Source organism: Papaver somniferum, chromosome 10, assembly GCF_003573695.1.
Source record: "Papaver somniferum cultivar HN1 chromosome 10, ASM357369v1, whole genome shotgun sequence".
NCBI lineage: Eukaryota > Viridiplantae > Streptophyta > Magnoliopsida > Ranunculales > Papaveraceae > Papaver > Papaver somniferum.
Window position 1 is genome coordinate 51113748 of NC_039367.1, and position 14360 is coordinate 51128107.

At 34.5% G+C, this 14360-nt stretch overlaps 1 protein-coding gene across 1 annotated transcript; it reads left to right on the forward strand.

Moving 5' to 3' along the window:
* The first annotated feature begins 12937 nt into the window (after positions 1 to 12937).
* On the forward strand, positions 12938 to 13402 carry LOC113315625. The gene has a single exon (XM_026563890.1). It carries the CDS (start codon positions 12938 to 12940, stop codon positions 13400 to 13402), a length of 465 nt encoding a protein of 154 aa, XP_026419675.1.
* Positions 13403 to 14360: the final 958 nt, after the last annotated feature.

Genomic DNA, 14360 nt, shown 5'->3' on the forward strand with positions numbered 1-14360 from the left:
GATGAACTTGGTTAAAGCGAAAGCGTACCAACACATATTTCGAGAAATATGTAAGTGATTTAAACTCAACTCGAAATATCAAATGTGTATATTCGAAGTCTACATAGATATACGACGTTTTTCTCAATAGGAGATATAGTAGATAGATTTTTGAGTGATAGATAAATTCAAGTCTCCACATACCTTTTGTTGGTGAAGTTCCACAAGATCTCTTTAGTAGTTCTTCATCTTCAATCGATGAACTCCATGAAGTCTAAAGCTCAACTACACTTTTTATCCTAATCCGAGACTTATCTATAAGTAGACTAGAAATCGAGGCTTATAGTTTTGGCAACTAAACTTTGCAAAAAAAGCTTGAGATAGCAACGCTTGGGTGTTCGACGTAGCAGTGCTCTAACAGAAGATGAAGAAGGTTTGAAATATGAATCAAATATCACAACACTTCCGATTGAAGGAGTTTGAAAAATGATTAATAGGGAAAGAATGAAGGTGGGAACAGATAGAAATAAGGATTCAGAGTTTAGAACGGATAAAAGCAATGGAAAACAACTGATTTAAGCTTTCAAGATCACAAAGTATAATACAAAAACTCGAAGAATGAAAGCCTTGCTCGGATCTATTCTGAGGACTAGGTCCGAGCAAGGGAAATCAAGAATGAGTTTCTTATGAACGAAAGAAAGGCGTTGAAGAAAAGAAAAAAACGAAAGCCTAATATTGAAAGTAGTCATATGGCTCTGAAAAGTGCAAGCACCTCATGTACTGATCCCGCTATTCCTACGGGTTTTGAAACGCATAACATATTTCATGGATTCGAAGAATAAGTTTAGGTATATACTTCTCAGTCAGTCTCAGATGACTCAAGGATAAGCATCTGAAAATGCGGGGGTATAACAACCACACCCAGCAATTAGGTTAGCAAACTGTATGGAATAACTCCAATATAGTTTCTATATAATCAACTAGACAGTTAGAATCAATCTAGATAAAAAGTATATCAAAGAGTTTATATCTCAATCTCTCAATTTGATCTTTACTCAAGCAAATAAAAATATGGGAGTCTTTATCAAAGAGAGATAACTTGGATGATACCAAAGACCAATATCCAAGTGTCAATCAATTTAAATCAACAACCCAATGGATATTCTAATTTATTGAACAACGCACAACCTGTATTATTTCAATTATATAAACAAATATAATGCGGAATAGAAATAACACAGACACCAGAATTTTGTTAACGAGGAAACTGCAAATGCAGAAAAACCTCGGGACCTAGTCTAGATTGAACACACATTGTATTAAGCCTCTACATAAACTAGCCTACTCCAAACTAACTTCGGTATGGACTACAGTTGAACCCCATTCAATCTCACACTGATCCAAGGTACAGCTATGCTCCTACGCCTCTGATCCCAGCAGGATACTGCCCACTTGATTCCCTTAGCTGATCTCACCCACAACTAAGAGTTGCTACGACCCAAAGTCGAAAACTTTAACAAAAAAATATGTATCATACAGAAAAGTCTACGGTAATAAATAAATCCGTCTCCCACGAATATACCTACGAGTTTTGTTCCGTATTTTGATAAATCAAGGTGAACATGAACCAATCAATAACCCGGACTTATATTCCCGGGGAACAGCCTAGTATTATTGATCACCTCACAATAATCTTAATCGACGCAGCGAAAAAGATATTGTGGAATCACAAACGATGAGACGAAGTGTTTGTGATTTCTTTTCTATCTTGCGTATCGGAGATATCAATCTCAAGCCAATTATTACAATTGTACTCATACGATAGAAACAACAAGATCAGACACAACTACAAGAAAAGTAGTATCTGTACGGCTTCACAATCCAAATGAAGTCTTTAAGTCGTTAACCTGGTTTAGAAGAAGAAACCAAAGGTTAAAGGAGAATCGACTCTAGTTATGCAACTAGTATCACACAGAAGGTGTGGGGATTAGGTTTCCCAGTTGCTATAGTTCTCCCTTATATACACTATCAAATCAGGGTTTTCAATCAATGTTAGCTTAGTAACAAAGCATTCAATATTCACTGTTAGATGAAAACCTGATTAGATTCAAGCTAATACTTCTGAACTGTTAGATTGGAAACTTAGATTGTTACACACAAATGAAATGTTTCATTTTGGGTTTATGAATCGTACCCAAACATCAAAAAAATTTGGTTCAACAATAGTTAACCAATGGTTAGCCATATGATCACTTTCATATTAACCATATTCTTCTTCACCATAACTAGTCCAAATGACTCAAATGAACTAGTTAGAGAGTTGTTCAATTGCTTAGATCTTTACGTAACTACACAAGACACAATTGAAGGAAAACCGGTTTGATTCACTCGAATCGGTTCATGAACTTTATAGCCACGGTTTGCCAAAGCATTTTTTAGTTTAATAAACATGAGTTCAATAACAACCGGTTTTAGATATATAACCTCTCAAGTTCACAGACTGGGTTCGCGGACTTAAACTTTTGGAAGGAGTACACAAACTCCAGCATAATTTCTCGGGTCGAGAACTTCCGCCAGTTCGAGGACTTGGATCACGCCACTTCCATTTCTTTTGATCAACAAAGTTGGCAAACCTTGGTTCAAGGGGTAGGACTTATGCACATATGTGTTTCCACAACAATGCTTATATCCATCAATGGTTATGTAATCTAAACTCTCATTTCAATCATTGAGACATTCTTAGAGGACGTTGTATAGCCGTTATTCATAGACCATTTTTCGTCAGAGCAATTCTCAAAGTGCTTGAAACATAACATGACTTTCGTCACTAGGAAAAAATGAATTAGGCTAAAGCGAAAGCTATACCAATACATATTTTGAGAAATAGATAGGCGACGTAAACTCGGATCGAAATAGCAAATGTGTATAATGAAAGTCTATATCAAAAACGACTTTTGTATCAAGAGTAGGAGATAGAGTAAATAGAATTTTGAGTGACAGATAAGTTCAAGACTCCACATACCTTTTAGTCGATGAAGATCCACCAGTTCCTTGAGTATTCCTTCATCTTGTATGATGATTTCCATGGAGTCTTGAGATCAAATACACTTTTTATCCTAGTCCGAGACCTTATATATGATAGGCTAGAAATCAAGACTTACAGTTTTGATCACTAACATTGACAAACATGCTTGAGATAGCGACGCATGCGAGTTCGACCGAGAAATGCTCTAACAATCTCCCCCTTTGTCAATTTTATTGGAAAAACTATTATAGATATGGAATACAAAAAATAAATAAATTAACTTTTGTAACTCCTATTCCACATGCCTAATTTTCAACATTACTCGAAATTTTCGTCACTTCTAAGTACTCCAATGATCCCCAAAGGTTGTAAGTTTGGCATCATCGTTGTTGAAAATCCGTAGCTATAACAATAAGAAAAAAAACAGTTCTCAATAATTGTTATATAGTGTCATAGTATCATTACACAGCATCAAAGTCCAAGTGCATCACAACTTTAACAATAATACTATAGTGATATGTATCACTCCCTCTTAGTCAATACTCCATCTCACATGGAAACCACTCCCCCTTACATAATGATCTTAAAACCATATGTATTTGTAGTGTGAACTACATATTAATTCTCCCCCTTTTTGTCAATAAAATTGGCAAAGGCAAAAGAACGGGATCCTAATGAAATTTTCGAAAGAGACAATTCATGACCAAAGTTAAGAACACATATCATCTTATTTAGATACAATCATAAATCCGAAGCTAAATGCATTTATCAAGGAGTTTAAAGATAAAGGAGAACCACTAAAATATTCCACAGCTGCACTCCCCGCATAGATTTGGCAATTAAGCACAAGTTCTAAATGAACTTCCCCCATAATATGTCATTCCCAAAGGAACAACAAGAGCGACCTTAATTTCAAAGAGAAAAGAAGGATTTCTTTGGACATAACAAATCTCATACAAGTATGAATTTGAATCCAAAAATATTCAATTAAGTTAACCATAAACGAACTCATAATTAACTTAACCGAATATGCTCAACACAAGTAAACTTATGGAGACTTAAAAGTGCTCAATTAAATTAATCACAAGAAAAACCATAATTAATCTAATCGAAATACACAACCAAAGTAATTAATTCAATTGGACATACTCACATAATAGAATCTATGGAGCAATGATTAAGTTAAAAATAATCAACTCAGTCAAGAACGCTCATACATAAGAAAACTTACGGAGTCATAACTAAATAACCAAAAGATTATTAATTTAGTTCAATATGCTCGACATAAAGTATCTTACGGAACAACAACAAAGCTAATCATAAGAATAATCAACTGGTCGTTTAGTGCTCAACATAAGACACATTATGGAGCCACATAGTAATTCATAAAATATGGATCAGGGAAGATCAATTACTGCGAAATACACAAGGATTCATTCTATTTTCCATCACTATTTACATAACAACATTTAATAGACATAATCTTTGCAAACAAAAGATTTTAACCTATCTTCCATCAATAATTGACGATATAGGCTTAACTTTTGTATTTGTCAAAAGTCTATTCATTATTTCATCAATACATACACATAAACTCATGAACGACTTTACTTTTGACAAGATATGGGACAATCAAATTCACGGACGCAAATACACATATCCCATAAAAATATTGCAATATATAAAACCATAAAGATTAATACTGCAAAAATGATCTTCCAAACAATTTAGAATTTAAACCAATAAATCTAAAAACATGAATGTGAAAACGTTGGACATAGCTATGTGTAATCACTATAATGGATATTCCAACATCTAGTTATTCTTCTAAACAAAACAAGAAAAAAATAATATTTACTAGATATTAAGACCTTTGAATAATTCTTTATCGTCTTCGAACTCCTTGTCCTCAACATCCATTGGGACATAAGGTTCATTAAGGTAGGAGTTTATATCAATAAACCTTCTTGGTTGATGTTGTCGAACCAGGGCCTTCTGAATTTCATGAGTCTTAAACACAAAAGCCTTTATTTGTTGAATCTTCTTTCGCATCTCCTTCAACACATCAAGAACATCAGAAAATTTCTGAGAGTTTGAAGGAACGGCTCTTGGCTTCCTCATATTCCTTCTTTTTCTTTTCAATGTAGGAGCTAACGGGGATTTCTATTTTTCCTTCATGATTGATGGCTTGAAAATCATATTAACATCCTTTCCATCAGAAGACATGGCACTTGGATCATCCATAGGCTTATGGGTTTGTGAGAAGAAATCACAGTCTCAACAAGTAGTCTTGAGACAAAAAGGAGTTCCAAAGAAGAAAAGGAATGTAGAGTTTCGAAACCTTTAATAGGTTCGTATACGACCAACTCACAACCCTATAAAGAGTAGAATTGACGATGATAACCCTTTGTTTTTGTTGATAGACAGGGAAAGACAAAAACTAAGGAAAAAAAAATCCTAAAGCCTGCAGGATACAAAGTCATTGTCTCTTTTGATCAGGCGCATGACACAAGATTTCAAACTCAACACAATCAAGTTGCGTTGCGGTGAAAAATAATTTGTTTACCATTTTCCTCTTGAGAGGAATCCTCAGACTTCTGTCTATCAAAACGACTCGACCATACTTTCTTCTCTAATGGTCTAAGTTTATCCTTGGAAACTAACTTTTTAGACGAAGATAAAATCCTACATACCTCAGCGGTCTTCTGAGCAAGTTTAAGCTTTCTTGCTAAATAATTTGCTCTTTGTTGAAGTTTGTTGACGTGCCTTTTTGGTTTTTGTACTTATAATACTTTGAAAGTACATGACCCTTTAATGAATAATAAGAACATGTCAAGTTAGGATAAAAGTCAGGCTTATAAGATGTGCAAGCTGCTAAGCACATGGTAGAACCTGAAACATTAAAAACAGAGTTTCAAAAATGATGGGTCAACTTTATCTTCCAGAATAATTGGATTATCTTCTGAAAGAACATCAAGATTGATGTATGTATTGCTACAATTATCAAAATCAATATTTTCACCGAGAAGTGCAGCACTTGATATCTCATCTTCATTAGAAGTGTCATACATTCATCAAGAGTTGCAGCAAGACATTTGTTCCCAATGTATTTTCTACGATTTGGGCACTCGTTTGAAAAATGACCAAATCCTTTACACTTAAAGCACTAAGGCATATCCTCGTCACCAGTTTCCTCAATATCCCTATTTTTAGGATCAACACGATTATGAAGTTTGACTGATGCCTTAGGCTTATCTCTGGAGAACCATTTACTTCTGTTCTGCAGAAGATCCCTAAACTGTCTTGTGATCATCGAGACTGATTTGTCAAGATCTTCATCTGATGAATCTGTCTCAAAGTGACCATCTTCAGAATATACACTTTTTTTACTTTTATCAAGTAATTTAGTGTCCTTTAGTGCTTTGAACACAACATCCTTGGATTTGGATGAATGTTCATGATCAAAGATCTTAAGCTTTCCAACCAGCGTATTCTTGGAGAGATTATCAAGGTTATTTCCCTCAACGATGGAATGCTTCTTAGAATCGTATCTAGATGGAAGCGATCTGAGAATTTTCATCACAATGTCCTTTTCAGGAATAGTCTTACCCAATGCAAAAGATGCATTAACAATTTCAGACACTTTGTGATTAAGCTTATCAAATGTTTCTTCATCTGCCATACGAAGGTTTTCCCAATCGGAATTAAGGTTTTGAAGCCTAGCTTCCTTTTCACTGGTATTACCTTCGAATACGGTTTTTAAGATTTCCCAAGCTTTTTGCGACTTAGTACAATTAGACACATGGTGCTGAAGATTTGGGGTAATGGCATGTATGATGGCATTCAAACCGTCGGAGTTTTGTTTCGCAGCAAGTATCTCGGCAGGGGTGTATTCACCAATATTCTTGGGAACGTGTACATCTCTAACTGCCTCAACGGGAGGATTGAAAATCACGTGCCTGAAGAAAATCTCTCATAGCAATTTTCCACCATAAGTAATCTGAGCCATCGAAGACTGGTGGTACGTTAATATAGATATCACCTCTGTCCATAGAGTCAGATTGCTACAAACACAGACTTGTTAAGTCTTAAACGTGTTTGCCTGCTCTGATACCAATTGAAAATGCGGGGGTCTAACAACCACACCCAACAATTCGATTAGAGATTGTATGGGAAAACTCCAATATACTTTCTAAGAATCAACTAGACAGTTAGACTCAATTTAGATAAAAAAGTATATCAAAGAGTTTATATCTCAATTCTCAATTTGATCTTTACTCAAGCAAATAGAAATTTGTGAGTCTTTATCAAAGAGAGATAACTTGGTTGGTACCAAAGACCTATATCCAAGTGTCAATCAATTTAAACCAACAACCCAATAGGTCAGATATTCTAATTGATTGAACAACGCACAACATGTATTATTTCGATTATATGAACAAATATAATGAGGAATAGAAATACCACAGACACCAGAATTTTATTAACGAGGAAACCGCAAATGCAGAAAAACCCCGTGACCTAGTCCTGATTGAACACATATTGTATTAAGCCGCTACATATACTAGCCTACTCCAAACTAACTTCGGTCTGGACTGTAGTTGAACCCCAATCAATCTCACACTGATCCAAGGTACAGTTATGTTCCTACGCCTATGATCCCAGCAGGATACTGCACACTTGATTCCCTTAGCTGATCTCACCCACAACTAAGAGTTGCTACGACCCAAAATCAATAATTTTAATAAAAAATATGTATCATACAGAAAAGTCTACGGTAATAGATAAATCTGTCTCCCACGAATATACCTACGAGTTTTGTTTCGTCATTTGATAAATTAAGGTGAACAGGAACCAATTGATAAACCAGACTTATATTCCTGAAGAACAGCCTAGTATTATCAATCATCTCACAATAGTCTTAATCGACGCAGCGAAAAAAGATATTGTGGAATCACATACGATGAGACGAAGTGTTTGTGATTTCTGTTATATCTTGCCTGTTGGAGATATAAATCTCAATCTAATTATTACAATTGTACTCGTACGATAGAAGCAGAAAGATCAGGTCACACAACTACGATAAAAGTAGTATCGGTCTGGCTTCACAATCCCAATGAAGTCTTTAAGTCGTTAACATGGTTTTAGAAGAAGAAAACCCAAGGTTAAAGGAGAATCGACTCTAGATATGAAACTAGTATCACACTTAGGGTGTGGGGATCAAATTTCCCAGTTGCTAGAGTCATCCCTTATATACAGTTTTAAATCAGGGTTCGCAATCAATGTTAGCTTAGTAACAAAGAATTCAATATTCGCCGTTAGATGGAAACCTGATTAGATTCAAGCTAATATTTCTCAACCGTTAGATAGAAAACTTAGTTTATTACACACAAATTAAATGTTCCATTTTGGGTTTATGAACCGTACCCAAACATTAACATTTGTTGGTTCAATAATAGTTAACCAATGGTTATCCATATGATCACTTTCATATCAACCATATTCTTCTTCACCATAACTAGTCCAAATGACTGAAATGAACTATTTAGAGATTTGTTTAATTGCTTAGATCTTTATGTAACTACACAAGACACAATTGGAGCAAAAGCGGTTTGATTCACTCGAATAGGTTCATGAACTTTATAGCCACGGTTTGCCAAAGCATTCCTTAGTTTAATAAACATGATTTCAAGAACAACCGATTTTAGATATATAACCTCTCAAGTTCGCGAACTGGGTTCGCGGACTTAAACTTATGGAAGGATTACTCAAACTCCAACAGAATTTTTCGGGTCGAGAACTTCTGCCAGTTCGCGGACTGAGTTCGCGGACTTGGCTCGCGCCACTTTCATTTCTCTTGATCAACAAAGTTGGCAAACTTTGGTTCAAGGGATAGGACTTATCACATTTGTGTTTCCACAATAATGCGTATATCCATCAATGGTTATGAAATCTAAACTCTCATTTCAATCATTGAGACATTCTCAAAGGACGTTATATAGTCGTTATTCACAGAAAATTTTTCGTCAGAGCAATTATCAAAGTGATTGAAACATAACATGAGTTTTGTCACTAGGAAAAGATGAATTAGGCTAAAGCGAAAGCTTTACCAACACATATTTCTAGAAATAGATAAGCGAGGTAAACTCGGCTCGAAATAGTAAATGTGTATAGTGAAAGTTTATATAAAAAACGACTTTTGTTTCCAGAGTAGTAAATAGAGTAAATAGACTTTTAAGTGACAGATAAGTTCAAGTCTCCACATACCTTTTAGTCGATGAAGATCCACCAGTTCCTTGAGTAGTCCTTCATCTTGTATGATGACTGCCATGGAGTCTTGAGCTCAACTGCACTTTCTATCCTAATCCGAGACCTTAGCTATGATACGCTAGAAATCAAGACTTATAGTTTTGATCACTAACATTGACAAACATGCTTGAGATAGCAACGCATGCGAGTTCGACCGAGAAATGCTCTAACAGCATCGCAAAACCGTCATCATTCAAGCCAATTTAAAAAATTGGTATGAGATTAAGTATGAAACCGGAAGGTGCAGGTATATTCTCAAATGGTACTCATTCAAGTATAAATAAGAACAAGCTTCATAAATCTAAATATCCTAACAAAGTCTCGCAAGATAAACTAATAAAGTTTGGTTCTTCACGGGGCTTAGATTTTCCACCTCTAAAGAGTCATCGTGAAGAACGTTTAGCGATCTTGCAAAAAATCACGATGATTTAATCATAAAAAATGTTGACGAGTATGCTAATTGACAATAGGTAGTGGTCTTCTTTGTGTTTGCAGCTTTATTGTGGCTTTATTTTCATTTTGTTGCTAATTTTGTTAGTTTTTTTCTCTTTATCAGTTATATCCGCCTGCACACAGCTTATGTTCTTTTTAATCTACTCTCTTTTAACAATAATTTAAAGTTGGAAGTTGTCGGTTTCTTTGCTAGCATAATTTATTTCATCTACACTTAAGAGGGGAGAAGATAACCACATAACAGAAGATTAGTTAGACACTGCATAAGCAACTAAGATATGTGCCGCAATGTTGGCATCGTTGGCATCCTTTTTGATAAAACGAAACTCAATGAGTTAAAGTGATGTAAGACATCCCTGATCATTGTAATATAGTCGTTAATTCGGCGTGAAAAGGTATCATATTTGAACTTCATGGTGTTTATCACTCGGGTCACTTGGGTGTGCCCGTAGTAAGGATAAAATTTTGGCCAGGCACAAACTTGTATTACTAGTAGCTAATAGATAATGTGAATCTGGCCGATAAGGATTCTAGGTTTGGGAGGTCCAAGCGATAAACCGGGCGAAAAACGAGTCAACTCAATTTCTACCGATTCGCTGAAAAATTGAATGCAATCATATTGAAACTATAATTCCATGACTACAATTCTCTTTTTATTAGATAAGTAGATGATTTTCAGTTATTTTCGTAGTTGAATTCCTTCAAATTTTTCTGTTTTGTGGATTTTCTTTTAATCAAAATTTTCTAGGGTTTTCTGGTTTTCTTTTTAATCGACTACTCATATGGGTTTTGTTTTGAATATGATTTCAGCTTAATGCCCTGCAGCTTTGGGAAATAATTGCTTCTCTATATCTTTGGATTACATTTACCGGATTCCATGGTTGAATCTCCTAAGTGGTGTTGGGTAGATCCTCTTCGGCAACTAGTCAGTAATTGGGATAATATGATCTATCAGATGCTTACAATTGCCAAAAGCAGATCTACACGTGTTATTTCTTCAACTCAGTGGCGAATTTTTTATTCGATATTGCTTATCTGGAAGGGCAGGTTTGAAGGTTGGTAATCATGAGATTCTTAAATTTGCAGAATATTGTCAGATTGAAAAAAATTTGGTTTTCTTTGCTGTAAATTGGAGAATGAATTGCATGCTTTTTAATGAAAAAACATTCTTACATGTGGAAATAGAGAGAGTAAGGAGTATATTTGGTGATAGATTTATTATTTTGGAAAAGATGAGTACTAAAGTTCTAGTTTTTAATATAATTGTTTCTTATCTTTTAGATCTGTATATCCCTGGTATTATTTTGTTTCAATTTCTTAATCACATGGACAACCCAATAATATTTGAAGGTTTGAGTACAGTTGCAAAGCTAATGGAAAAACATGCGGATTTATCTGACATAGGAAACTGCAAGTTATTGAATTTTCTCAAAAAAGCTTCTGCATGTATTAGAAAAGGCGAATTTATGGAATTGGTGGGGAAGTTATTTCAAGAGGAAGGTTTTTACAACTCCAAAACTAGATATGATCAAGTGAAAAGGGAACTCAAGAACAAATGGCAACTGAAGTATAAAGTTGAAGTAAGAGAAACAAAAACAAATAATATGTTTTTCTTCTCTTTTGAAGATCCTGAAGAGTTTGCAAAGATTGTGATGGCAAGTGTATTTATTGATGGCAGGCTACTGAATTTCAGAGAAAAAATAGATCAAGTAAGACATTCTGATCTGAACTTTAATAAGTATATCTTTTGGATACTATTTACATTCAGTAGCTTTATTTCTGGAAGGATTTACATGGCAAGAAAAGTAGCAAAACAAATAAGGGAGATTTTGATGATTATAGGCCCTCATAATGGAGAATTTAAAGTCTTGGTTATAGTAGATTTAAGTAGGCCACTTGTGAAGAGAGTTGATATGGTAATGGAAGACTTGGGTGCTAGAAAGAAGCAGATAGAAATTGAATATTTTGACCTTCCAGCTAAGGTGTGTACTAAATATATGTGGATTGCTCATCCTCCTGAATATGATTGCCAAAATGAAATGCGTGAACCACCTGTGGTGATAGGGACAAGGCAGGAAGCAAAGGGTTACTTAGAACTCAAGAAGAACAAATCTAGACATGGGAGAAAAACTGATCAAAATGTAACAGAGTTTGCTAGCCTCATTGATAAGGAAGCAGTAAATAAAGATAATTGGAAAAGGCAAAGAATGGAAATTGACTGGAAGTGTCCCAATCCAGATATGAAGGCAAACGCTGTGGTAATTAAAAACACATTTGATAGCAATAAGAAAGAAGAGGAAGAAAAACAAAAGGAGCAAGTTACTGATAAATCTGAAGTTGAAGAAAAGGCAAGGAAAAAGGAAAAGCAGATATATTTGCAGAAATTGATTGAAGGAAAGTATTATCTTCAAGGTTACGCGTGGATTCTAGCAGAATATAAAGATCTGAGAAGAGTTTCAACTAGTGAGATGGTTTCTTCAGCACTTACAATCATGGCAGGGGAGACTTTAAACCTAACACCAATAGCAGCAGCAGAGGATGTGCTTAATGAAGATGCATGGTTTCTGACAAAGTTAAAGACCTAAAGATGGGAGAAGGAACTTCTAGTACCAAAAGCTCCACTTCGGTTAGTATTTTTAACTTCATTCCTCCTTTTTTAGTATTTTTGTATGTGTATTATTATATGGATTGTGTGAATTCTGTTTTATTACATCTTCTTCTGTGTACATATTGTGTGCTTCCAGTATTTATTTTTATCTTGTTTTAGAACTGAAAATCATGAAATTATTGTCTTGGAAGGCTCAAGGTTGTAACATCCCAAAAACATTTAACCACCTTCTTTTTCTTTTGGAAAATCATAAACCTGATATTGTATTTATATCTGAAACTAAAATGGCTATGGAAAAGATGGAATTGACTGCGAGGAAGTTAAAGTTTAAAGACTAGATAATTATTCCATATATAGGAAAATCAGGGGGTCAAATTGTTGCTTGGTTTGATAATTTAGATGTCCAGTTAATTGAAATTCAGCAAAACATAATCACTATAACTTGTAAGGTCAGGGGCATATTGTGTTACACCTCTTGTCTGTATGGAGCATTAAATGCTCAACAAAAATATGATCAATGGGAATATATACAGAGGTTAGGGGCTCTAATTGTTCATCCTTGGATGATAGTAGGTGACCTGAATTTTGTATTACACAATAGTGAAAAAGAAGGTGGAAATGATATGAACTCTAGTGCTATTACTGTCATACAGAATGTCATTCAACAAATAGGATTCATAGATTTAAAGTTTACGGGTGATCTGTTTACTTGGTCTAATCAGAGGGAAGGGGCAGATAACATTAGAGAAAGGATTGATAGAAGTCTGGTAAATGTGATTTGGTTTCAATGCTTTCCTGATGCATTAGTTCACCATTTAACTAGAATGGATTCGGATCATAATCATTTACTGATTGTTTTTGACCCTTGTAAAGTTAAAAAAAAGAGACCCTATAGGTTTTTTAGAGGTTGGAATGAGCATAAGGATTATAATATGTTTATAGAGAATGCTTGGAAAATGCTTAAAATGAGGATTGATGCTGATTTGCATGATTTGCTAGTTGGTCTGTCAAATGATTTTAAGGACTGAAATAAAAATGTGTTCTAAAACATTTTCAAAAATAAGGAAATGGTTTTGAAGCAAATTGACAAAGAGAATGCTAAACTTGGTCATTTAATCTCTAGGAAAAAATTGAAAGTTTTAGAGGAGGAATTGGAAACTTGGAGTAAGATTGAAAACATTTATTGGCTGGAGAATAATAGAGATAAATTCTTCAAAGAGCATGATATATATACAAAATGCTTCCATGTTGTAGCGTCTAATAGGAAAAGACACAATAATATACATTCGTTAAGAGACAGGTATGGTCTTTGGTTAGAAGATAAGGATCAATTAGATGTTCTTCTGAAAAATCATTTTCAGAGCATTAGTTCTTCGGAAGGAGTAAATATAGATCCTATATTTGATCATATTATTCCTAGAGTTATTACTGATCAGGAAAATGCAGAACTTATTAAAATGCAGAGATAAAAGTTGTGTTGTTTAGCATGAATCCTTGGGGATCACCTGGTCAAGATGGATTCCCGCCGGGTTTTTTCCAAAAACGTTGGAATTTATTAGAGCATGATGTAGTTAATTTAGTTCGAAGATTTTTTGATACAGGTAAACTTCCTGAGTCATTAAATGATAATTACATTGGTCTAATCCCAAAAGTGGAGAATCCGGTTACTCCTGTAGATTTCAGACCTATTAGTCTGAGTAATGCTCTATACAAGTTGATATCTAAAATTTTAGCCACCAGATTGAAAATGGTGTTGGATAAAATTATAGCTCCTAACCAGTTTGCTTTTATTCCAAAAAGATAAATTGATGATAATATAGTTATTGCACATGAATGCTACATTCCATGGATAATAGTAAAACCAAAAAAGGTTTTTTATCTTTAAAGTTGGATTTATCTAAAGCTTTTGATAAAATGGAATGGCATTTTATTGTGCGAATGTTACAAAATTTTGGGTTTTCGGATAGATGGTGTGAGCTATTTTTT

Coding starts and splice junctions, on each gene's coding strand:
- LOC113315625 (XM_026563890.1), top strand. CDS start 12,938: ATGATAGTAGGTGACCTGAATTTTGTATTACACAATAGTGAAAAAGAA.